Raw genomic sequence first — 27,732 nt, 5'->3', positions numbered from 1 at the left:
TTGAATTACCTGTACCAAACAAAATGTAAGCTTTACATCAATCATTTCTTTGTTATACTTAAGTGACCCGCATAAGTAAGTGAAAGACAAATTGAAACGGGTTTTTACAAATACATTAGTGCAGTAATTAAAGACAATAGAAGATATTTTAGAAAGAGGTTTTTGTTAGTTTTAAGAATTATAGAAAATAATATTTGTAAATAAGTTTTAGGAAATTTATAATTATAGGTAAAAATTTGTTTGTTATCGAAATGAAAAAATGGGGAATTGTGACGAGTTTTGATTGGCGGAGATTGAAAAAGGTGGGATAAGGAAAGTTTAGCTAGATTGAGGAGAGAGAAAAGATAGGCAGTTGATTTCCAAGTCTGTGAGAGGAACAGGGATTGTTCTCTGGCGGTTCCTGAAATGTAGCAAGCAGTAGTGTGGAATGTTAGTGAGTTTTTGTGGAGTTAGTGTATCTGACAGGAGCTGAAGCAGCAAAATATTGTAAGTCATATTTCTCTACTTATATTCCAAGAGTCACTGTTCAGGCCAACGAGAGATTCAGTTTATCGTAAAGAGAAGATATTCCAAGAGTCATTTTTCACTCGGGCCAACGAGAGATTCAGTTTATCGAGAGGAGAAAAGGCTATCATAATTTGAATGATTTGTGCTTTTGAAGGAGATCATTAAGGACGATATACTTGCAACAATCTGTGTAAGATTGCTGATTACATAGGGAGCGGTTGAGAGGAGATAATACAGTCTATAAGGAACAAGGATTTGGACCACTCATCATCAGAGAGAGATATTTTGTTTTCTGCAGTTTTTCTTTTATTGATAACACAATTTTTACACTTAATTTAGAAAGGATATAAATATTTTGATTAGGAGAGTTAGAATAGTTCGGAATTTTGAGATTTCAATTAATATTGTTTGTACCATTAAATTTTGATTGTTCTCGTATGTAGAACAAAATTTTTGAGAATCATTATATGAGATTTGTTTATTGAAAACTTTTGAGTGTGAATTATTTCATTATTTTTATTTCAATATATAGTGTTAGATCATATGTGTTTTTTAATATTCCGGTATTCTTTGGACCTTACCTTTCACATGTAATAGCATAGATATTGAAGCACGAATTTAACCCTGAGATAAAAGAATTAAAAATTGTGATAGAGTCATAATCATATCATTTAAATAATTTTAATTAATCAAAAAAATTAATTAGCTAATTATTGCTTGGCGCACCAAGACTTTAAATATCACAATAATATATATATATATATATATATATATATATATATATATATATATATATATATATATATATTATATATATATATATATATATATATATATATTATATATATATATACATATAATATAATATATATATATATATATATATATATATATATATATATATATATATATATATATATATTGTTGTACTTTTGAATGTCCATAAGCAATAAAAAACCGATATACAAATTTTATTACTTAAATAAAAATTAAAATTATTGATATTTCATAAAGACACGGGCATATAAATTTTCAAATATCCTGTATAAGACAAAATATGTATTTTAAGTTGTTCGAAGAGTTGTTCATTAGGCCTCAGAGACAAGACTTTCAAATATTATCGATAAGAATTTTAAATAAGTCGGTTATTGTGGAATGGATTTACCCGGAATAAAAGTGTATATAGAAAGTGTTGCAACAATAGACCGGGATTTGCGGTGGTTTTTCTCCCCGAAAGATTATATCGGTAAAAGTTTATTAACAAAAGACATTGAATTGAGAAACAGGTATCGTTTGTAGCTATTAGTAAGAAATATTTGTAAAGCAGATAGATTTAGTTAGAATAATTAAAGAAGGTTGTTTTCTGGAATTACCCGAATGACGTTTTATAGAGAGAGTTGGTTGGTAACGATATACGTCACAGAGGTGGATGATTTTTATTGGTAAATTTTTGAATGCAAGGAGGTTGGTTTTGGCTATGAGATAGGAGAGAGAAAAAAAGGATTTTTTTGTTGTGGCGTGGCCATAGAATTGCAACGGCAGAGAAGGAAAGGTCAGTCAATTTTCATTAGAGCCGGAGTGTGATTTTCATTTATTAATTAAATAAATTGAATAAATAATAGAGACAGTTAATTTTGCGATCACTTAAAAAAAAAAGAATTATAAAAAGAGCTTAGTTATAACACATATTAAAAATCAATGTAAAATAACATTTGGGTCCATGATAGAAAACAAATTCTCATATATTTAAAGTTAGTATATTGCAAATATTACAGGATTGATTGTTATATAAAATTTCATTAAAATAAAGGACATCTCACATATAGTTCAGTTGAAATTCTATGTATTTTATTCAGGTCATATTACCTATCCCGATTAGGAAGCCAATTGGAAAATATTTTGAATCCACGATCAAAGGTAAATAGTACAATTTAAATAGCCTGAGATTGTAATTAATTAATGCTGATTTATTGTGATAAATTGGAGATTAGATCATTTAATAAATATAGACAGGATTTTTCCTAAGTAAGCAATATAATACAATTTAAATAGCATAACAAAATGGCCCCCAACGTGTAAAGCTTTGAAAAATATTTCTAGTTGGCAAATTTGAAAGGATAGGAGTAGACGAGCAGATATTTGAAAGTTTATATGCCGGGGATAAAGTGAAATATTATGTAAAAAGTGAGGACATAAAGATTTATATATTTTTTTTAAGATACAATTTACCATAATTGATTTATTCGTGATATTGACAATTTATAGGTTACCATAATTGATTTATTTGTGTGATATTTACATTTGATAATTTTACCATACTTGAATTATTTGATTGATTTTGACATTTGATATTGTACCATTTAATTTATTTGTGGGATATTGAAATTTGATACTCGTACTCAAGAGTTATTACATTTGAACAGGAAAAGTCCCGTTTGTTGCAACAGACCAGTAGAATTTTATATTTGGCCGGGATATTATTGCACAAATTTCAAAGTTTCATATTTGGCGGGGATAAATAATCTAACGAACATGTCGACCACAAGGAGTCAAAGCAAAACGCAAGAAAGGATAGAGCATAAGATAGAAGAGGAAACAATTATTGATGAAGGATCGGATAATGAAGAAAATGCTACAATAATGGAGGAAAGAAAAGAAACAGGGATGTTAGAAAAATTATTAGCTATGATGCAAATACAGACACAACAAATACAAGAATCGTCACAAAAAATGGATGAAAACCAACGGGAAACAAAACAAACAATGAGCAATATAGAGCAGCGTCTGGAAAACTATGAACAGGAAATTAAAGGATGTGTTGAGGGGATAAAGAAAGAACTGATACAACAAATAGAAGAGATTAATGAAATTAAAAATAATATAAAAGAACAAGAAATGAGAATTAAAGATAATTTGGAGGAATTAGAAATAAAATTTGAAAATGCGCTACAAGAAGACCGGAAAGAAACGGAAAGGAGATTTAAACAAATTGCAGAGATGGAGATAAGAGGAGTAGAAAGAAAGGAAGTCATCGTACATAGCACAGAAGACGTAAAAGTACGATTTGGCGGGGATATAAGGAAAATACACCCAGTGCCTTTTATAAATAACCTAAAGGAAAAAGTCAAATACATAGGACCGTTTGCAACAGCAAAGGAAACCATCAGAAACCATCTCAAAGAAGAGGCAAATCTTTGGTTTGTCAGCAAGGAAGAAGAATTGGACAATTGGCAAGATTTTGAGAGAAGATTCTTAAATTATTTCTGGGGAAAAATCCAGCAACTACAAGTAAATAAAGAGTTACAAAATGGAAAATACCATGAGAGGATGGGCGTATCAGAAAAGATGTACGCATTACAACTCTATAATAATGCAAAACATTTGCAATATAATTATTCATCAGAACAATTGGTAGAGTTGATATCGCGACATTTTGAAGATACCTTGGAAGACCACATAAATCTCCAAAATTACAATTACATTGACAGCTTATGTCAATTTTTGCAAATGAGAGAATCACGTAGGCATGAAAGAAGAGATTATACAAGACGAGAATTCATACCTAGACGGGGATATGAAAATAGACCGAACGGAAGAGAGAATTATGAACCCAGAACCCAGAGATGGAATGAAAACAGGGATCGGGAAAATCAGAGTAGAAATAACCGCCCATACCAAGGAAACAGATACAATAACCCACGGAATGAACAGGAATCTCGCGGTAACCGATACGGGAATGATAGACCAAAAGAGAACAGAAGAGAAATAAATAATATGCAAAGAGAAGAAAATGAATATGAGAGAGAAGATGACGGGAGAGAAAACACAGAAGAACAACAGGCGTGTTTTCAAGAAGGCGCTCACTAAAAACGAAGAAACAAACAGGAATTTTTTGTCACCCCAAGGAATTTATTAAACTGGCAGGAAACAATGAAAAGAGAAATGGAGTTAATTTAAAATTTGTGGATGGATTTATAAATGAGAAACCAATTAAAATTATGATAGACACAGGCTCTGAAATAACACTGGTCAACAGAAAATTAATCGAAGAAGTAAATTTAACAAGTCTAATTTATAAAATACCTAGGGTGAATTTAGTGGGCGCAAATAAACGGACATTGGCAACAATAAATGAAGGTATACGAGTAATGGTACGATTGAAAAAAATATGTATGCACTTCAATGTGTAATAATGCCGAATATGTCACATGACATGATTGTAGGCGTTGACGAATTAACGGAAAAACATGTAGTGATCGACTTCAAAACCAATACGATGAAAATAACAAAGGAAAAAGAAGAAGAACAGGATAAGGAACAAGAGAAACAAATTACGGACGAATCAGAGAAAGAACAAACGGTGGAAATGAACCTGGCGACGAAGAAAGGAAAAGGAAGAAAGAGGGGAAAAGGTCTGAAAAAGATCAAAGAAAAAAAAAACCTGGGATTCCTCAAAAGATGAGACGAGCTCAGGAGAAGAAGATGGAAAAAATTTGACAAGAAATGAAAGCAAAACTTGGGATTCCTCAAAAGAAGAGACGAGCCCAACAAAAAAAAAACAAAGGAAAATGAAGAGGACACAATGGAGACAGTGGTGTTTGAAGAAGACACGGAGTACACGGTGAATATGTGCGAAAAATTTGATGGGAGAGACAAAAAATTGATATGTGGAGAAGGCAAAGAAAATGATTTGCGTATAATTTTAAGAGACTATGAAACGCTGATAAATGAGGAAAACCGAGTGGCCACAAAATACGAGCACTCATTTGAGGTGAAAAACTTGGGAAATTTTCGATCGAAGACTTATCCAATTCCTTATAAGTATCGGCAAGAAGTAAAGCAAGAAATCAAAAAAATGTTGGAAGATCAAATCATTGAGAGATGTGACTCACCCTATATTAACCCAATTGTGATAGTGAAGAAGAGCAGTGGAGAGTTAAGACTCTGTTTAGATGCCCGAAATATCAACCAACACACAGTATCACAATATGAATCACCGTTAAATATCGAGGCCATTTTTGGAAGAATCACGGGATCACATATTTTCTCAAAAATTGATCTAAAGCATAGTTTTTGGTTAATACCTTTGGCTGAAAAGTGTAGAAACTACACTGCCTTTTCAATTGATGGTATAGTATACAGATTTAAGGTAGTTCCGTTTGGATTACAAAGCGCCTGTGCAGCACTTGTACGAGCTTTGCATACCATTTTGAAGCACCATGAAGAGTTCATCGTCCATTACATCGACGATTTATTAATTTTTTCACAAGATATGCAGAGTCATGTGGAACATATCAAAATAATTTTGAAAGAATTGGACACAGCGGGATTAAAACTAAACATTGAAAAATGTCAATTTTTTCTAAAGGAAGTGATTTATTTGGGTTTCAAACTTGACACCGAAACTGTAAGTCTAGCCGAGGACAGAGTAAAGCTCATCGACGAATACCCAAGACCAACAAATCTAAAAACATTGCGAGGGTTTCTCGGTACGATAAATTATTTCAAGAAATTAATTCCCGATTTAAGCCAAAAAGAAATTCCTTTATAAAAATTGTTAAAGAAAGGGACAAAATGGAATTGGAAAGAAGAACAGGAGGAAGCTTTCAAAATATTGAAACAAGAATTTGCTAAAGGAACAAAAATATATCACCCTATTTACAATTTGCCGTTTATACTCCGTACGGATGCGTCGATACAGAAATTTGCAGGAGTGTTGTCGCAAATATAAAACGGCCAAGAGGTTCCGATATGTTTTATATCTCGAGTGACTAAAACACATGAGAGAAAATACAGTGTCACCGAGTTGGAATTCGCCAGTGTACTATTTTGCGTAAACAAATTAAGGTTTTACTTATTGGGAGCTAAATTCACCATCGAAATGGATCATGCAGCATTGATACACATCATGAAGACTCGATTGGTAAATAACAGAATACACAGAGGCATTCTGCTCTTACAAGAGTATGATTTCCAATTTCGATACATCAAAGGGAAAGACAACATAATAGCTGACGCTTTAACACAGGACGAAGATACAGGAAAAAAGGAGACAATTACATTACATGTGGGATTGAATATATTGACACAAGACGAAGGGATATTTTCGTTAAATGAGATAAGGACCGACCAGGAAGGCCTAGAAGAAAGAGAAAAGAGAAGAGCAGAGCTAGAAAACGAGATATTTTTTAAGAGAATAGACGGAAAGGAATTATATTTAGTGACACCGACATTGGCAGAAAGAATCATCAAGAAACTACACGAGGAAAATGGACATATTGGCAGTAGAAAGGTATGGCTTGTATTTAGGGAAAACTACATCAGTCGACAAGATTACCGCATTGCAAAAGAGATCACACAGAAATGCGAAGTATGCCAGAAATACAAGAGCAGGAATTTTAAAAACGAAAATATTGCAAAGAGCATTGTATCCCGGAACAACCTGGACATTATAGCCATCGACATGTTAAGCGATCTAATTGTGACCACGCAAAGGAACAAGCATATTCTGGTGATGGTGGATGTGTTCTCAAAATACGTAAAATTATATAGTTGCCGCACCACAAAAGGGGAAGAAATATTGAGAAAAATAGACAATTTCATCGCTACGGTAGGAACCCCAAGAAAAATTTTACTAGACAATGCAACGTACTTCCGAAATGATCGTTTCAAGGGACAGCTTAGAGAACGGGGAATCGAGACGAACTTTGTAAGCATCAGGCATCCCCAAAGTAATCCTTCTGAGCGATTTATACAAGAGGTAACGAAATTTCTTCGCATTGCAACGGATAGTCAACATCGGCGATGGGACAGAAAATTGGGAGAAATAGAGATGTACCTAAATTCCATGCCAAGTACAGTAACGAAAGAAACACCAGAATACATCATGAAAGGCGTCATGCCGATAAGACCGTGGGAAGATCCAGAACAAAGAGAGTATCGACAGGTTATAGAAACCGTTCAGAGGAGATTAAGAAGAAGCAATGAGAAATACATCCAGAGACAGGGTCATAATAGGAAACGAAGACCAGTAACTTTTCAAAAGGGTGACAAAGTAATGGTAAGAGCATTAAGAGTGTCAAATCTTCAGACCGGTATTTGCGCAAAATTGATGCCTGTTTTCGAAGGGCCATACATAGTAAACAACGAAGATGGAGTAAACAGCTATGAGTTGAAACATATGGATTCTGAAAAGATCAGAGGTATTTATAATATCCATGATGTATATAAATATCACGAATGAAGATTTAAATTTGTATAAAGTAGATAGTAGGATAGGATAATACGTAGAATAAGTACAGCTAGCATACAGGAAGCGCGTTTAGTTTGCCTCGAGAAAATTTAGTTGCATAAATTGATAAATTTTATCGATTACAAAGGCGGGGATTTGTTGTACTTTTGAATGTCCATAAGCAATAAAAAACCGATATACAAATTTTATTACTTAAATAAAAATTAAAATTATTGATATTTCATAAAGACACGGGCATATAAATTTTCAAACATCCTGTATAAGACAAAATATGTATTTTAAGTTGTTCGAAGAATTGTTCATTAGGCCTCAGAGACAAGACTTTCAAATATTATCGATAAGAAATTTAAATAAGTCGGTTATTGTGGAATGGATTTACCCGGAATAAAAGTGTATATAGAAAGTGTTGGAACAATAGACCGGAATTTGCGGTGGTTTTTCTCCCCGAAAGATTATATCGGTAAAAGTTTATTAACAAAAGACATTGAATTGAGAAACAGGTATCGTTTGTAGCTATTAGTAAGAAATATTTGTAAAGCAGATAGATTTAGTTAGAATAATTAAAGAAGGTTGTTTTCTGGAATTACCCGAATGACGTTTTATAGAGAAAGTTGGTTGGTAACGATATACGTCACAGAGGTGAATGATTTTTATTGGTAAATTTTTGAATGCAAGGAGGTTGGTTTTGGCTATGAGATAGGAGAGAGAAAAAAAGGTTGGTTAGTCAGTTTTAGTCGTCCAAGAAGGAAGGAGCTTTGTGATTTGTGTTTGTTTGAAGTTCTGAAGACGTAATTTACCGGGTGTGTTTATTTGCTGTGTAAAAGCTGACCAGTGTGAGGAACGGGGTACAGAGAGATAGAAAACCAAAGGGTATAAGAATATTAATACCAGACGAAGCCGGAAACATTTGGAGTTGTAAACAGCCGCGGAGATTGGCTCAAAAAGAGGCTGCATAGACTAACACGAGTTGTTGGGTTGCAGATACAGTGACAGATAGGAGAAAGGTGTACGTCATCTGGGCCACAATAGGAGCAGAAGCAGAGAAAGGATTTTGTTGTTGTGGCGTGGCCATAGAATTGCAACGGCAGAGAAGGAAAGGTCAGTCAATTTTCATTAGAGCCGGAGTGTGATTTTCATTTATTAATTAAATAAATTGAATAAATAATAGAGACAGTTAATTTTGCGATCACTTAAAAAAAAAAAGAATTATAAAAGGAGCTTAGTTATAACACATATTAAAAATCAATGTAAAATAACATTTGGGTCCATGATAGAAAACAAATTCTCATATATTTAAAGTTAGTATATTGCAAATATTACAGGATTGATTGTTATATAAAATTTCATTAAAATAAAGGACATCTCACATATAGTTCAGTTGAAATTCTATGTATTTTATTTAGGTCATATTACCTATCCCGATTAGGAAGCCAATTGGAAAATATTTTGAATCCACGATCAAAGGTAAATAGTACAATTTAAATAGCTTGAGATTGTAATTAATTAATGCTGATTTATTGTGATAAATTGGAGATTAGATCATTTAATAAATATAGACAGGATTTTTCCTAAGTAAGCAATATAATACAATTTAAATAGCATAACAATATATATATATATATATATATATATATATATATATATATAATATTATTATTTATGTGATATGTTTTGTATTATTTATTAAATGTTCATAATTGTATTAGTCTTTTGTATTTCAAAATAATAATCTCAATAAATCACTGTATGACCCAGAACTGCTAATGTTGAAATACGTTTATGTCATGTCGTCGGTAGTATAGTAGTCAGTATCCCCGCCTATCACGCGGGAGACCGGGGTTCGATTCCCAGTCGGGGAGGACTTTTTATTAATATTATTACATGGTAAATTAAACATATGCGTAAGTAGAAAAGTTATGTATATTATTGTCATTTTTAAATACTTATGAATATTGCATTTTAATGTATTATTATATTGAATTATGTTGCAGTGTATTGTATTGTATTTTTATATTAATAACAAAATAAACAATGAATTTTACTGCAGAGTATGTGTAAAAAAATTTTTGCATTCAACTCCTTTCATACATATATGAAAATAAAAATATACACTTTCATCATAATATTGATTCAATCCTTCATTTACTATACTCCTATTACAGGTTAAATGTTGTTTATTAATTGTTAGTAAGTTGTTATTAATTCTGTTTCTCTTTCTGCTATGTCTTACCTATAGCATTACATATGTAATGATTGTGCAGATTGACTCCCAAATAAATTTGTAACGGCGAATGCGTGTATAGAAGTGTAACTTCTACCGGCAGTCCCACCGGACTGCCACACCCTTTTTTTGTAATAAGAAAAATTCGACTTTCAAAAAAACACACCCTGGTTTAAATCTAAATTTCCTTTTTTTCTGCTTTTCCCATATGACATTTTTAGTACACAAAAAGGCATAGGGAAAAATCATGGTTGAACTTCGTATTGAAATCCGACGAATTCTGGCGCTTGATGCAGCATACGTTGTAAATCATCTTCACTTTGAGAGAATAGTATTGCGTCGTCTGCATAACAGACTTAACTTTTATTGTGTTGTTTTGGTAAATATTTTCGATCGTTAAAACGTTTACGCATAAAAGTCGTACTGCAGATAGGTTCCTAATCTATGTTCCAAAATTACGTTAAAATCGCTTTTTTAAACTTAATATTGCAGGTCAATTATAAATTCTTAAAGAAATCAATAACGCCATCAGTATTAAATTTTGTTTATTTACTAATCACAAATGAATTACTATTTAACTGGGAATAAGCCACAATTAAAGGTTAAAATACGTTTATTGACGTTTCAATTTCCACTTCGGAAATCGTTCAAAAAGTATTTTGAGAACGATTTCCGAAGTGGAAATTGAAACGTCAATAAACGTATTTTAACCTTTAATTGTGGCTTATTCCCAGTTAAATAGTAATTAATTTAAAATGCCACAAGAAAATAGCTTCAGAACAATATTAATCACAAATGATATAAAACGCTTTTATTTAAAGACTCGCTTGTTAATTACTACTATAAATAAAAAAAGATGAATTCCGCTAGTCCAGATTTTACTATCAAATTCATTACTGTGTTTATCATTTTTATATAGGTAAATGACAAAAATTTTACAATTTCACATGCAATAGCATTATCTCCACGGTATATTCTTTTATAACCTGTTAAAGGGTTATTTATAACCGATATGAAAAAAATTTGCAGCAACTTTCACATTTAAAGGGTTTATCTCCAGTATGTATTCTTATATAATATATTCTGTTCACCTTGATATTTTTAAAAAACTAGTGTCAATTTCACATGCAAAACTGATCTCCAGTGTGTATTCTCATATGTTTTTCTAAATAGGAACTTTGTGAACATTTTTGGTACAAATGCAAATGCAAAAGATTTACATTTCAGAAAATCGTGAAATTTCAGTAAATTTCCGACATACATCTGGTGTGTATTCTCACGATTTCTTAACCTCGATCTTCGTAAAAACTTCTCTGAGCAAATTTCACAAAACGTTTCTCACCAGTGTGTATTCTCATATGTTTTGTTAAACTGGATCTTTGTGAAAAAACTTTGCAGCAAATTTCACATGCAAAAGGTTTCTCACCAGTGTGTACTCTCATATGAACTGTTAAACCGGATCTTTGTACAAAACTTTTGGAGCAAATTTCACATGCAAAAGGTTTATCCCTAGCGTGTCTTCTTATATGTTCTGCTAAATGTGATCTATTTGAAAACATTTTGGAGCAAATTTCACATGCAAAAGGTTTATCGCCAGTGTGTATTCTCGTATGTTCTGTTAAACTGGATCTATGTGAAAAACTTTTGCAGCAAATTTCACATGCAAAAGGTTTATCGCCAGTGTGTACTCTCATATGTTCTGTTAACGTGGATCTCTGTGAATAACTTTTGGAGCAAATTTCACATGCAAAAGGTTTATCGCCAGTATGTATTCTTATATGTTCTGTTAAATGTGATCTTTTTAAAAAACTCTTGGAGCAAATTTCACATACAAAAGGTTTATCGCCAGTGTGTCCTCTCAAATGTTGTCCTAAAATGGAGCTATGTGAAAAACTTTTGCAGCAAATTTCACATGCAAAAGGTTTCTCGCCAGTGTGTACTCTCATATGAGCTGTTAAACAGAATCTTTGTGAAAAACTCTTGGAGCAAATTTCACATACAAAAGGTTTATCGCCAGTGTGTAATCTCATATGAGCTTTTAAACCGGATCTTTGTGAAAAACTTTTGGAGCAAATTTCACATGCAAAAGGTTTATCGCCAGTGTGTACTCTCAAATGTTGTGCTAAACTGGATCTACGTGAAAAACTTTTGCAGCAAATTTCACATGCAAAAGGTTTATCGCCAGTGTGTACTCTCATATGTTCTGTTAACTTGGATCTTTGTGAAAACAATTCGGAGCAAATTTCACATGGAAAAGTATTTTCCACAGTAGGTACTGTTAAAAGACTATCTTTATTAAACTCTTTAGAACAAATTCCACACGTTAAATGTTTTTTTCCTGCAGCATGACTGTTTACACTTGATTTTAAATCAGAACTTTCTGAAAAGTTTTTAATGCATATTGTACACGTGAAAACTTGGTCTCCAACGTAAACCCTTGTATCTGAATGATTCTTTGTTGAAAATTGTATAGCGCAAATATCAGTGGTAAAGTAGTTTTTCTCGGTGTTCACATTCGTCAACGCACTTAAATATTGGTCCATATCAGCGGTAATTCTAACATAGTCTTTGAATAACTGTTCATCAGTTTGTATATCTTCATGGGAAAAACCTAAAATCGTTATTAACTATTAAACCACTATCATGTCCATACTTAAGTAAAAAAATATTTTATGGTCGGTTAAAAAAATCTCAGAAGAAAGGGGAAGGGATTATCTTTAAGAGAACAAAGTAGACTTATTTGACGGTAATTAAAATATTAATAAAAATATAATAATTATCGCATTGCGAGACAGCAAGAAAACAACGCCATTGCGAAGACGATACAGCTTTGAATTGTTCAATGCATATAAAGAACCAGACATCACTCCAAGATTGGAAAATTGTGCCGGATGGGTCACGTAAAACAGATACAGGAAGATCTTGCATCCAAGAAAATGCTAACGCAGACACGTACGGGAAGAAGACCAAAAGGTATACTCAGGGTTAGATATACAGGGTGTTTCAAAAAGGTATGTCATAAATTAAATTACGCATTCCGGGGTCAAAAATAAATTGATTGAATCCAACTTACCTTAGTACAAAAGTGTACACAAAAAAAGTTACACCCCTTTGAAGTTACAAAATAAAAATTGTTTTGTGCATTATCTCCTAAACTACTTGACATTTTGTAATATGAATGGACACCGTACTCTCTTGTTCTGAAAGCATTTTTCATAAAAAAGAAACAACAAAATCTAAGAGCACAGAAAAACTTTAAGGAGAGTGTGCAGCCCTAAATCCCCCCAAACTTTTGAGTACGTTCAAATCAAATGAATTTTGTGCATCATTAGTTTAACACATTATTTTTTTGCCTCTTATCACTTTTTAGAAAAACCAGTTTTTTCCTAGTTGACCATAAAACTACAATTAGTTTCTATGGATACAATAATAACAAATAGTTCCATCAATAATAGTCCATAATTTGAAGCTATCATTTATTGTGAAAATAAGATTACTATTAAAAATTTTGATATTACAATGGCCTACACATTTCAGGAAATGACAGATATGCATTTAACTTTGGGTAAGTTGGATCAGATTAAATTATTATTTCAATATACCATCGGGAATATCGTAGGTGAATGTCAAGGAAATAGTGCAGCAGCCGCAAGGCGTTATGCGGTAAAATACCCAATCGAATAAACACCCGATAGACGATTATTTCTGACCATTGATCGTCGTTTACGGGAAACGGGTACATTCCAACTACAAGTTGCTGGCTATAGTGGTCGTCCAATAATAGATGCAACTGATGAAGACATTTTAGAAATCATTGAAGAAGTCCCTGGAACAAGTACAAGGGTAATAGTTGCCCAACTAAATGTTCCTCACGTAATGTTCCTACGTTTTGTTTACATTTGATGCTTCAAACACAAATTAATAAAATTAGAAGTGTAAATCTTGTTTAGTGATTGCTGGTAATATTGACTTAAGTTAAAGGTTCTGATAAAATAAATAATGATATAAATCTAATTGCCTAAAATTTGTGAAAATTTTGAAAAATGTGTAACAATCGAGTCTTTTTGGATTATAAATTAAAAATTTTGAAAGATGTAACATTCCAGTTTTTGGATAATATTCTCCTCTATGCATATAAAATTGATTTTAATTCATGATAAAATTATAAATCTAATTGCCCAAAATTTACCATTATAAAAAATGGAAAGTCTCTTTTTTGCCTGTTTTCTCTGTATCCTGAGTAAGCTGAAGAAGCTTTGAATAAATTTCACATTTTTTTTAAAGCAGCATGCTACCAGCATAACTGATTCAACTGAAGATGAAGAAAATGTTCTCACGACCAATTTTTAAGAGGCAAATTTATATAACATCTCCCAATAGATGTCTACATCAGGATGTCCTGTTTTGGCAAGCTTATAGTGACGCATTTCCAAATGAATCTAAACGAAAAGTCTATTAGTTAAAATCAAAGAAAGAAAATCTTTGTATAGATACAAGAAGACTGGTAAAGGTTTTAAAATTAGCAAATATACACCAAAATCCGATAAAACAATGTATAGACGATCCCTACGACTACGAACCTACGATGGCTAAAAACTCATCACCTAAAGACGATTCGTTGTTTTCAAAAACAGATCAATGTACATACAGACTGCTGTCCATTTAAGCCCCGATTCATAGAGCAACAAGGCGATTGTCTAGGTCTTGCATACCCAGGTAGATAAATGATACCTCCATATCCTGGCGTTTTTCCATTTGACATCGAAGTGGCTGCATTGCATACAATTCACTTCTTTCATGAATATTCAGGGAAGAAATTACAGTCTAGGTGTAAAAATGTGTACATATGGTATAGTTTTATCAGAAAACGTGGTACTCATTGTAGTGAATGCAATAATAAACCAAATCCCCCATAAAAAACAATACATGGTAAAGGATTTACTAAATTTAGTGATTTGCCCGGATATCCTACAGGTATACCAATGCAAATCGATATGCTTATATGTAGGCTTATATGGACCCTTTGCAAACAAACTATTATATGCCACACTGGCCAAGATCCTGAAAGAAGTCCAGAATAAAACCAGACTTGTTATGAGTATTTTTCTAGGCCGTATGATAAAGAAAAACTACTCAAAGTAGATGGTCCTGAAAAGTTTATTGACAACATTGTTAAGCTTATGTGGTAGTATCGACATCTACAGGGATTAACAGATAGTTAGAAAAATAAAACGAAGATTTCCAAATAGAAGTTTGAAGTGTTGAAATCCAAGAAGCAATGGTAGCGAGAAAATTAGGTCAAAAAATTAGGCGAACCTGAGGGGAAAACAGCCTTGGTGGGGTAAGGGCGCACTGCCCCACTGGACCGATCAGCACGACCCAACTCGTGGGAAGAAAGATGAGAAAGAAAAAGAAAAATAAAAGATACGGAAAAGGGAACAGTGGAGATGAAGGAGAAAGTAGAAGAGGATAAGTGAAAGAAAGGGATGAAACTCAAGGGAAGAAAAACTGGAGAAGAAAAGTGGAAGAAATTGTAGATAGAAATAAAACAAACAGAAATAGCGGGAAGGATAGGGAAGAAAGGGAAAATCAGCAAACCAAGAGAGAGGAAGAAATAAAGGGAGGAGAAAAAGAGAAAGGGGAAAACAGGCAGAAGGAAGAAAAAAATAAAATGAGGGAGGAGATTTTAAGGAAAGAAAACGAAAGAAAGGAAGACGAAGAAGCAAGCAGCTCAGACAGCAGATGCAGCTTTGATGATGAATGGAAAAAAAGAAGGTCAAGAAAAAGAAAACCAAGTAACAGGACAGAAACGTCCAGTTTAGAGGAAGAGGGGAAGCCACTGAACTACAAAACTAGATCAAAGTTGGAGCGTCTCCAGGACAGCGTAGCGGAACTCGGGAAACTTATGAGAAAGGTGCCAAATACAAGGGTATCCATAAAGAGGGAGGTCGACATCTTGAGAAATCGGATGCTCGATTATATCGAGGAAGTGGAGGAAAATAATGAAGAAGAGGCTCCAAGAAAGTCTGTGTGCATGACATCCAGAGGGGTGCAGATCAACATGGAACCCTTGAAAGTTAGGAAGTTGGCGACAATGGGGGTTCAAGTGGATCTAGAGAATCCACAAGCCATTAAACGAAGGGTAGACGCTATCACAAATAAGATGACAACATGTAAGGAAGAGAAGGAAACAATAGAATTTCTAAATGAAGACTGGCCAGAGGATGTCTTCACTAGGACTATAGTGAAAGAAGGTGACATCTCAGAATTAACAGGAGACGTGGCAGTCTTTGTCACCAACAATGACGAGGACAACAAAGCCATGGAAAAGGCCAAAGCTATGTTTCCGCAGCTACCAGGTGCTCCAGCGGAGGTGGATGAGGAGGGCGGCCTGGGAACTACGAAAGTCACGATGTCTGTTCATAAAGATGGAACGTGGATCCACTAGGAAAAGTATGGATTTAAACTTCTCCCAAACAAAAAGGAAGAACCTGTGCCGGTGAAGTACCTGAAAACATGCAGGAAACTGGTACAGAAGATGGAGAAGCTGGGAAGAGAAAACTTGGGAATCCACACACCGGCAGCACTGGGAGTTGAGACATCGAGAAAAATTATGGAATGGGCTGTAAGAGGAAGAGATGTAACGATCACGCTCCTAGGAAAAAAAACAACAAGAAGGTGGACCAATATCAACACCAAGTCCAAAGAACAAAATGGAGTCGTAATCATCAATAAAACCAAAGAAAAATCCTTTGTGGATCTAATGACAGAGGTAAAAAACAAGCTGACAGGAAGAAAGGACATTGACATTAAAAGGATCAGACAGACTAGAGACCAAGGAATATCACTGGAGTTGGTCGGAGGACGGGAAAAGGCGGAGGAAGTGAAGAAACTTCTCTCTGATAATATATGCGTGTCGAGAGCAGTGGCAAAACGAGGCATCGTGAAGAGAAGAATCTTAGTACAGGAAATCCCACCCAATACAACGAAGGAAGAGATCCAAAAGGCCACAGAGGAAGCAGCTGGAAAAGAGCGGGTCTGTGACATTATAAAAATTTGGACCGAGACACGAGGCGCAGTAAGAGGGATGATAAGTGCCGTGATCGATGTGGATGAAGATGTTGCCGAAAAGATCTTGCAAATGAAAAGAATAAAAGTAGACTACACATCCTGCCGAGTAATAAAATCAAGGTTAGAAAGACCGAGATGCTTGAGATGTCTTGCCTTTGGACACAAACAATGGCATTGCAAGGGGCAGAACAGAAGAGGATGTTGCTTCCGATGTGGCAAAGAGGGTCACATAGCGCTGGAATGCAAGGAAGAAACAACCAGATGCCTCAACTGCGACGTGAATGGGCATGTGGCAAATTCAAGAATATGCCCAAAGTTCAACCGACTGGTTGAAAATAGGAATAACTGAGGACTAGTCCCAAGAGTATGAGAGTGTAAAAGAGAGCGCGAAAGAAATCCAAGGTTTAGAAATGGCAAACAAAGAAAACAGGACTCGAGAGCTGAGAGTGCCTGTTGTGAGTTCCTGAATGTGGGAACGGCAAGACTAGCACATGATCTTGCTGAGACTGCCGCAGTAGAAAAGAACATCGATGTGCTGGTGACGGCGGAACCAAATCCAACAGCGGTGAAAAGAAGAGGATGGTTTGTAGATACGACCGGGAGAGCTGCTGTACGAATCTACAATAGGAAACTGCGAGTGTATGAAATTAAGCCGAAAGAAGGATATGTGATTGTTCGGATGGAGGGGGTGCGACTGGTCTGCTGTTATATTTCTCCAAACGTGACGGTGGGCGAGTACGAGATGAAGATAGACGAGATCATGCAGGAAGTGGGAAACACAGGAGGAGAATACGTAGTGCTGGGAGATTTTAACGCAAAAGCAGCGGACTGGGGATCTCCCATCACCGATGCTCGCGGCAGGATACTAACTGACTGGGTGGGTGCTCTAGACCTAGTGGTTCTGAACACAGGTCTGGAACCTACGTTTGTTAGGAGAGGTACAGGTACGTACATCGACGTGACCATGGCGACACAAGAAATAGCGGCGAAATCAATACATTGAGTTCTCGATAACTGGAAAGGGGACCACTAACACGGTCCGTGCATCCGGGACGTCGGTGGGCAGATGCGACGATGGGAATAACTGGAAAGTATACGAGGAGCTAATTAAATGGAGAGAGCATAATGTAGGGTCAATCACCGACAGTGGAAAGCCTGGAGAGAGTCATTAAAGAAGCGATGGAGGGAAGCAAGACTGGTCGCCAAGATGTCAACAGGATGCCATATTGGTGGAATGCGGACATCGAGGCACTAAGAAATGTGTGTATAGCAATGAGAAGAAGGTTAACAAGAGCAAGAGGTAGAGCAGGAATCAACCCTGAGATCATCGAGGAGATCGAGGAAGAGTACCGCGCAAGGAAGAGGGAACTGTACAGGAAAATCCGTACAGAAAAAAGAACGCACTGGAAAGAGTTGTGTGAACAGCTGGATGAGGACATCTGGGGTCAGGGGTACAAGATCGTCATGAAGAAGTTCCATGCGTATTCTCCTTACGAAATGCCTATGGATAAGAAGCTTGAGGTAACAAGAGAGCTCTTTCCGGACGGCAGATGTCATGGTGTATGGAGGGATGAAGGAGCTGAGCGAGCTGTACCCTTTACCATGGATGAACTTATCGAGGCATTGGGTTCACTGAAGACTCGTAGGTCCCCAGGACTAGATCAGATACCATCTGAGGCGGTGAAGGGTCTAGGACGGCTGGAACCTGCGTGGCTTCTGGAACATATGAATGCACTGCTGGAAGCACAAACCTTTCCTGAGCCTTGGAGGACATCGAGGTTAATACTGCTTCCCAAAGCTAGGGAAAAGTATCGCCCCATCTGTCTGCTTCCATGCATCAGTAAGCTGTATGAAAGAATGCTGCGAGTACGCATAGACGACATGATTGAGAGGTCAGGTGGTTTATCAAGGAGGCAATTTGGTTTTTGTAAAGGGAAAAGCACGATTGATGCAATCATGAGTGTAGTCGAAGCATTGCGCAACAGAGGGGATGAACATCGCTGGGCGGCTCTGCTGTTGTTTGATGTTAAGAATGCATTCAATACGTTGCAGTGGAACGAGGTAATGAAGGCAATGGAGGAGAGAGAATGTCCTGGTTACCTGATGAATGTGGTGGCGGAGTATCTGTCCGAGAGAAGGATTATGGTGGAAAAGGGCACGATCGTGGACGTGACGGCCGGGGTACCCCAGGGATCTGTCTTGGGCTCGACGCTATGGAATCTGGCATATGACGGGGTTATGCACTGTGAATACGGAGAGGGTACAACTCCCTTCGCATTCGCGGATGACCTCGCTGTACTGGTAGTGGCCCGGGATGAGCCAGATCTCAAATACCGGGTTAGAAACGCAGGCGGCGTCGTAAAGAAATGGATGACGCAGCACGGACTGAAACTTGCGACAGAGAAAACCGAAGCCATCATTCTGAAGGGGACAAGGAACAGGCAAAATATTGAATTAAAATGTGCGGGAGCATGTCTAACACCTAAGAAAACAGTAAAGTATCTAGGAGTGACATTGCACCAGAATGGAAAATGGGGAAAGCACGTGCGGGAGGTGGTCCGGAAGGCTGCGAATAATACGGCTGCGTTGGGGAGGGTGATACCGAACATTGGAGGACCCAAATCCGAAAGGAGGAGGGTCTTACACGGTGTTGTACAATCGATCGTCCTCTACGCGGCACCAGTCTGGAGCGAGGCGGTAGAGATAACTGCCTGTAGGAGTCTCATGACACGAGTAGACAGAACAAGTCTGTTGCGAGTGGCATGCGCCTACAGGACTGTGTCTGCGGCAGCCTTATGGACCATCACTGGATGTGTTCCGTTGCATGTTTTGGCGGTGGAAAGAAAAGAGCTTTATAAGAGAAGAGGTCCAAACCTTACTGTGGCCGAGAAAAGACAGGAAAGGGAAAGGTCAGTTGAAAGATCGCAAGAAGAATGGAACAACACGGAAGATGTGGCACAGTGGACGAAAATGCTGATCCCGAACATAAGAGATTGGGTGGACTGTGGCCACAGGCGACTGGATTATTTCCTGACGCAGGTGCTCACAGGACACGGGTGTTTTAGGGCCTACCTCTATAAGATCGGAAAGGCTGATACAGATGAATGCCTATACTGTGGATACTCGGACACTGTGACACATACGATGTTAGATTGCAGCAGATGGATAGTGGAAAGGAACAGAATGGAGAGAGAGACAGGTGTGAATTTTGTTACAGTGAGAGAAATGATTGAGAGAATGATTGAAAATAAATTAGTTTGGACTAACATACACAGCTATATCCGTGCAGTGATCAAGAAAAAGGAAGAGGAAGAAAGACTGCTAAACTAACGCTAAAGGTAAGAGTGAATGATGCTGGAAGGTGAAGCTAGAAAAGTGGGTCACACTGTGTGAGTTGGAATGCGTGAGTCAGACTGTGGGGAAGGAGGAAATGCCCATCTGGAAATAATGCCGAACTAGAAGCGATGAGTGTCTTCTACGCGCTACCTGGAACGAGACAAGGAACCTCCTTGCTGATGAATAGAGTGTGGATGTGTATGAATGGAGAATGAATGAATAAAGGTAGTGATTCGGAAGTGATGCCGGCCTTACAGCGGCCATTCCGCTTCCGGATCGCTGGATGACAGAGGAGGGTCTGGTTTAGCAGGTAGGCGTTCGGCGTAGACTCGGCGACGAGAGGGCATTTTAAAGTACCTTGGGAACTATCGCCGGGAGTACGAAGAACGAATCCTGCACTAAAGTTAGTTAGGCGGCGCCCTGGAGCAGAGCCCCGACCGGTGACCCCCTAGAGCGTACTATGCTTCTAGGTGAAGCTGTGATCTAACGAGTGATCCTGACTCACATACACACACGCGCAGTGATCAACCCTACCCCTAGGAACATGTGTATACCATTGAAAGGTGGGATCCACATGTCCGAAGATCAAACCGGTCACACTTCGCTATTGAAGTGGTACCTATCTGACCCCCAGGCTTTTCCTAGATGTGCAAGATGTACATTGTTCAAAAAATGTAGCTCCTACTTCAAAACTCAGTTAGCAGAAAGCGAGGGACCTGTATGTACATTTGCATTAACAACAATAACAAAGGACCTGTCATAAGAAATACTTAGTTAAGAGTCAATCCAAGAGACCTTCTTCTTCTTCTTCCTATGCCGTCCCCATTAACGGAGGTTGGCGACCACATTTTTAAAAGCTTCTCTGTCTTTTGCAACGTGGAATAATTCGTCTACAGTCATGTTTGTCCAGTCTCGACTATTTCGCAGCCATGGCTTCCTCTTTCTACCTATTCCCTCTTTGCCATCGACTCTACCCTGCATGATGACCTGCAGAAGACTATATTTATCATTTCTCAGTATGTGTCCAAGGTATGCAGTCTTGCGTACTTTTATTGTTCTCAACAATTTTTTGTCTCGATCCATCCTTCTCATCACTTCCTCATTGGTGACCCTGGCAGTCCATGGAATTCTCAACATTCTCCGGTATATCCAAAGTTCAAAGGCCTCAAGCTTCTTAACTATTTGCGCTTTTAATGTCCATGTTTCTACCCCGTACAATAGTTGCGACCAGACATAACATTCAACAAACCTCAGTCCCAGCGCAGTATTCAGATTTTTGTCACAGAACAATTGCTTGAATTTTAAGAACGCTGCCCTTGCCATTTCTATTCATACCCTGATCTCTTGGTCTGGATCTAATTCTGTGTTGATGTAAGCTCCCAGATATTTAATGAATAAGAGACCAATGAATGCCAAATGACATAACAGCTATGTGGCAAACATTTTATCTAAGATGTAATTATTACAAGTCAACCCTACAAAATTCAGGTTTTTCCTGATTCAAGAAATTTGTTGTTCCCGAAATTTTGGAGGTCACCGTACCAACTATTTTTCCTAATGTGTCTTCGTCACACGGGCGATAAAGTTCCCTTGTTTCAGTCTACTGTTTATTTGAATGCTGCTGAATAGACTACTGTTCACATATGTTAGATATTCCACCCTTTATCCAGATTTTGGTCTCACGAATAAGTGTTTGGTATTGAGAGATTCGCCATCATCACCATCCTGTACTTAATTTCTAGCTATACGATCATGTTCCTTCAGAAGTGTTTAGAAAGTTTATGTATGGTTCTGTTAAACTCCTTATATCTAGATATGAATACTTGGTTTGTTTGCCCTAAAACTGAATTGATATTCTCATCTACCAGAAGGAATATTCGGGAAGATTTTATATTAGCCGTTAATGAGTAATACTCCTGTGTAGCTAATACTTTTTGTTTTGCCCTCTTTTTGCGGATGACTACTGCAGGTGTGATTTATTTGGGTGTATTAGGTAACATAATGCTTTCCCACATATTTTAAGAATTATGCTGCTATTTCATTAATCACAGATGCTTTATGATTTTTTAGTTTGTTTGAGGCCTCTGGAATTCTTCAAATAAGACACATCTACTGTCATATAAATGTCTTCTTTGTGTGATTCTGTGATTCTTGACTTAGAGGGTTATAGTTAGAGGAGTAGTAGAAAGGTATCGTCCAGGTACTTTCCATTCTACATCTTCTTATTTGTATTTCCAGATCTCTGTACGTGGCAATCTTTTCGTTGTATTATTATTATCATTATTTTTATAATTAATATTAACTTAAACTTTTTATAAAATAGGTCCTGAGTAAAGTCGACCTTCTGATTTTGGTGAAGAATGGCGGAATGTCAAATTTTTAAGAGGATAAAGAGTTGTTTCTTATGAAAAATGCTTCGAGTATCTGGTTAACAATAACCTAATTCATTGCCAAATTGTTAACAAATATTCCAGCGCGGGACATGGGAAAGCTGAAACAAAAATCACATTTTTTCTAAGTCAAATTGAAAGTGGCACTGAAGTCAATGAGCGAGAATTAAGCAGCGTTCTTAAGCAGCATTGCTTAAGAACGTCCTATATAGGTAGCATTTGGAGTAATGCTTATTTGGATTACTTTGACTTAAAGGCAAACAATTATTGACGGGTACTGATTGACGACTCATAGGTCTTCAGATGGATGAGGGCGATGACATCCCTGAACACGTGGGAGATATACTCGTTCAAGAAATAAATTTAAAAGTGCATATATATATGTCCATATCGAATGCAAGGTGTACAGTAATACATTTTTCCTTTTTCTTTTTCTCTTAGACGACATAAAATCTACTAGTGACAACTCGGACGATAGTGTCGATGAGGACGACGATGATGATGAAGTACCTATCATTTTGATTTTTTCCACAGTCACTCCATAAAATTAGAATCATTAGATTAATACACATTATTTTAATAGATGTAATTTTTTTATCCTAGGCAATTTCCAAAACACAAAATAACATTTCATGATTAAAAAATGGAAACATGAGTTAAAAACTTCACCGTACGGGCTATATTGCATATTTTGGTATGATGAAAATTGGGCAATCTTTATGTTTTTACCTACAGAATAGGTGTGTAAATTTTGGATTTCGAAGTTGTCCCACTTGACATGGAATGACTTAGATCCGGTGCATGACTCTTACAAACAATTTACATAAAAGAATATAGTAAAATTCGCTCGTGACATTTATGTCAATTTTCATACAAATATATATTGATGTTTTGTATGCCCACTCAAAAAGGATAAGCGAGAAAATATTTGCACTTTAAAAAATCCTAGTGACAGCAATAAATTAAAAGGATAAAAATGATTTTAACTGTTAAAGCAATTTGTAGCACTTATGCCTTTTTTCTTCTTCTTCTTCAAGTGCCCTCTCCGCTACGGAGTTTGGCAATCATCATTGCTATTCGTTGCTTTTTTCATATGAGCTTAAAATATAGTTTTCTATATGTATGAAAAGTAGCATAAGGGAGAAAATCGTGAAAATTCACTCAATTTTCAACAAATATACGACTTATGCCTCCGGCATCGGCTTGTCAAATCTATATGCCGATGAGACAAACTATTTATTCTAGCTATAAGCATCGTATAGTTTTAACGGCATGACCGAGAAAATCTCGCACCGATGCTAAAACATTTTTGCAACTTTTTCGAAGTGTAATTTCTTTTTCCCGATCTGCGGTCATGCTTTTTTGCAGATTCCTTATCGTCAACACTAATAAACTTCCAAATGACATGAAGAATAAAATCACGGACAATGACCTATTAACATTACATGTTTAGGTAAATCCTTTGGGGCCCCAGTAAACCTTACCCCAAAATTTTTAAAAGTAGAATCAATATTCCTCTATCGCTTCATAAAATGGCATACGGGATAAAATCGTGGAACCAAATAAATTTTTGAAGTTATACTTCTATACGCGCGTTCCACGTTGGAAATTTGTATGGGAGTGAATTTGTGAAATCATTACATATGTAAGATAATGAGTAAGAGAGAGACAGAAGATATATTTTCTCTCTCTTCCTGTCTCGAATATAAAAATGTTCCTTTTGTATACATATTTAATATTATATATATACATATAATATAATATATATATATATATATATATTGTAACGATTGGGGTTTATAGAAAATAATTTATAAGTTATATACTACATAATATTAGATATAAAAAAGTATTTGACTATTTTAAATAAGTTATATACTAGAGAATTTTATAAAAATTATTTATGTGAGGGCATTTTTAATAAATTAGCATATAATAAGTGTAAAAAGTTGTATTTTAATATTGTAAATATATATAAGTGAGCCATGTGCTTAGGCAACCAAAAATACTCTCGGAGATTGACAGATATTTATACTCTGAAGTGACGTTTAAGAATATTTACGAATATAAGTGGGTTATAATAATATATTGTTTGAAATGTGTATTTTATTAAATTAGAATGTTAAGTTACTAATTTAATTATATATTCTGATCTGAAAAGCCTAAATGTAAACAAAATTATTAATAGAAAAGAATGGAATTCTCTGGATCTCCGGAGATGGCCATGTTTGCGAAATGGTTTGTTCCAGAAAATTCATACAAGTATGAAATAGAACAAATTGGAACATGATCTCTTACGAGATGGTTCTAGAATGTCCAAAAGATATAAATACCCGTGATTTGGATTCAAGAGGGCAGTTTTTGAGTTTTTTTTAGTCTGAAGTCAAGCAGTTTTTAAGTTTTTAGTCAGAAGTCAGGCCAGTTTATTATGAAAGTTAGTAGAAAGATACAATTAGTTAGTGAATATTGAAGTAAATTGTTCAGAATTTTCAAGAAGTCAGTCAGAAAAGTTTAGTAAGAAATATGAAAGTTAGTTGGAGTCAGTGAATCAGGTACAAATAGTCGAATTGTTTAATATAGTGAGTTAAATGAAGATTAAAAATTATGCATATAATTAATGCACATTTATAATTATACACAAATAATTATTGGAGATTATAAAAGTATATTGGAAGAAATTAAATTATATTATGGTTGGAGATTAATATAAATCAACTTATTAATTTAGTTAGTGTCATAACAATTTCAATTTTGAAGATAGTTTTGTTTAAATTTTAGATTGTCTATAGAATTTAATTAGTTTTATAAGAGTATCAATTTAAAGATAGTTTATTTTAAATTTACATTGGCTAGGTTAGATATATATGTGTGTTTCATAATAGTTATAATAAAGATAATTTAAAAAAGTACTTACAAGCTAATTCTTTGAGAACCGCGATAAAAACCCTATATTATTAAAAATACTCATTGCTCATCATTCAAAACAAAAAACACATCATAACAATTTGGCGCCCAACGTGGGGCTCTCTATTTAAAAGAATTAGTTTGGGAAGATAAGTGCTCTCATATAACTAAATTAATTATCAGTAGAAAGGAAAAATAATAGATTTTATTATTAATTATATTTGAACAAGTAAAGTCTCAAAATGTCTCAAGGAAAGAAAGGTACAAGAAGCAAAAAGAATGAAGAAGATGTGGAAGTAGAAACACAACCTATACAAGAGGAGAGTTTAGTTCAAGTTCCACAAGATACTGCAGAAATGAATCCAGAAAGAGAGGAAAATGTCAATATGGCAGCTTTGATGGCATTAATGATGCAGATGAACAAGACAATAGAAGAGAATTCAAAAGAAATCAAAGAAGACATAAAAAAATTGGAAGAGAATTCAAAAGAAGTCAAAGAAGACATAAAAAAATTGGAAGAGAATTCAAAAGAAGTCAAAGAAGACATGAAAAAAATAGAACAAAAAATGGAACAGAATTCACAAGAAGTCAAAGAAGACATGAAAAAAATGGAACAGAAATTGGAAGAGAATTATAGAAAATTAGAAAAGAAAATAGAAGATAATAATAATAAAATTGTAAAACAAATGGAAAAACAAATGGATAAAAAACTTGAAGCTGCAGAGAAAAAAGTAGCAAATGAAATAAAAAGTATACGGAATGACTACAAGAAAAGGATAGACAATGAGAGGACAGAAATAAAGAGGATTATTCAAGATAATAAAATAGATATAGAACAGAAAATAGAGTTACAGAAATGTAACTTAGAAGTAAAAATTAACGAAGACAGGAGAAACACAGAAGAAAAATTAGACGATATACAACAAAATATCCAAATAAATAGTAATCAAATAAGAAATGTGGAACAGAGAATAGATGATATTTCACAAATGAGAGACATAGGGAGACCTTACTTAAATTTAACAAATGAGACTGGGATTAAATTCTCTGGTAATATAAAAAATTTGCATCCTAGAGTATACATAAATAGTTTAAAACATAAATTAAGATTTGTGAATAATATTAATGATATTAAAGATTATATTAGAATGACATTAAATGACAATGCAGCAACTTGGTTTGCTAGTATTGAGAATGATTTAGATAATTTTCAAACATTTGAAAATAAATTTTTAAATTATTATTGGGGTGAATTAGAGCAAGCCAAGTTTAGAGAAATTCTATATTTTGGAAAGTATAATCAAAATTTAAAATCAAATATGGTAGATTATGCATTGAAATTGATAACAGTTGCAAAATATTTAGAACCACCACTTAGAGAGGATGAAACAGTCTTAAATGTATCTAGACATTTTGATGCTGATGTTGTGCAAACCGTAACTGTACAAAATATTCAAACAATAGATAGTTTTATTAATTTTATTCAAAGAATACAAAGAGGCAATATGACAAGTAATAATAATAACAGAAAAAACAATAGTAACTTTCAATATAATAGAAATGATAATCAACAATATAGACAATCATATAATAATTATAGATATGTTGATAGTTTACAAAATTTTAATAATAATAATAGTAATCAAAATAGACAGAATTTTAATAACAATACTAGTTATAATAGACAACATTTTAATAACAGTACTAATAATAATAAACAAGATTTTAACAATAGAAGAAATACAGAGCGACCTAACTATAATAGACAGGTAAATTGTGTTCGAAGGAATAGAAGCTGCGAAGACAGGGAACGAAGTAGTACAAGGCAGGAAAATGTGAGTAGAAGTCATAGTAGGGAAAGACATAGGACATCAGATTCAAGTGGTCAGATACAATCTGACAATTCTAATAATCAAAATTTTGTGCAGTAAACTTTCTGAATTACAAGTTAGGCCATTGCTATTATGAAAAACCTTCTGAATTTATTTCTTTAGATGAAGATAAAATTATTGAATCTATTAATTTAATTTATATAAATGCTTTGGCCAAAA

At 35.0% G+C, this 27,732-nt stretch overlaps 2 protein-coding genes across 4 annotated transcripts in view; both read right to left on the bottom strand.

Moving 5' to 3' along the window:
- The window catches only part of LOC140449876 (uncharacterized), a 117,515-nt gene that overhangs the window by 51,655 nt on the left and 38,128 nt on the right, over positions 1-27,732 (bottom strand). The gene's annotated exons all lie outside the window — the stretch shown is intronic.
- LOC140449400 (uncharacterized) lies at positions 10,764-12,585 on the bottom strand. The gene has a single exon (XM_072542559.1). The coding sequence runs from the start codon at positions 12,521-12,523 to the stop codon at positions 11,267-11,269; it is 1,257 nt and encodes a 418-aa protein (XP_072398660.1). The 5' UTR covers positions 12,524-12,585; the 3' UTR covers positions 10,764-11,266.

Source organism: Diabrotica undecimpunctata, chromosome 9 (assembly GCF_040954645.1).
Source record: "Diabrotica undecimpunctata isolate CICGRU chromosome 9, icDiaUnde3, whole genome shotgun sequence".
NCBI lineage: Eukaryota > Metazoa > Arthropoda > Insecta > Coleoptera > Chrysomelidae > Diabrotica > Diabrotica undecimpunctata.
Note: the sequence above shows the minus strand (reverse complement) of the source record. Positions and strands in the feature narration are given on the sequence as shown.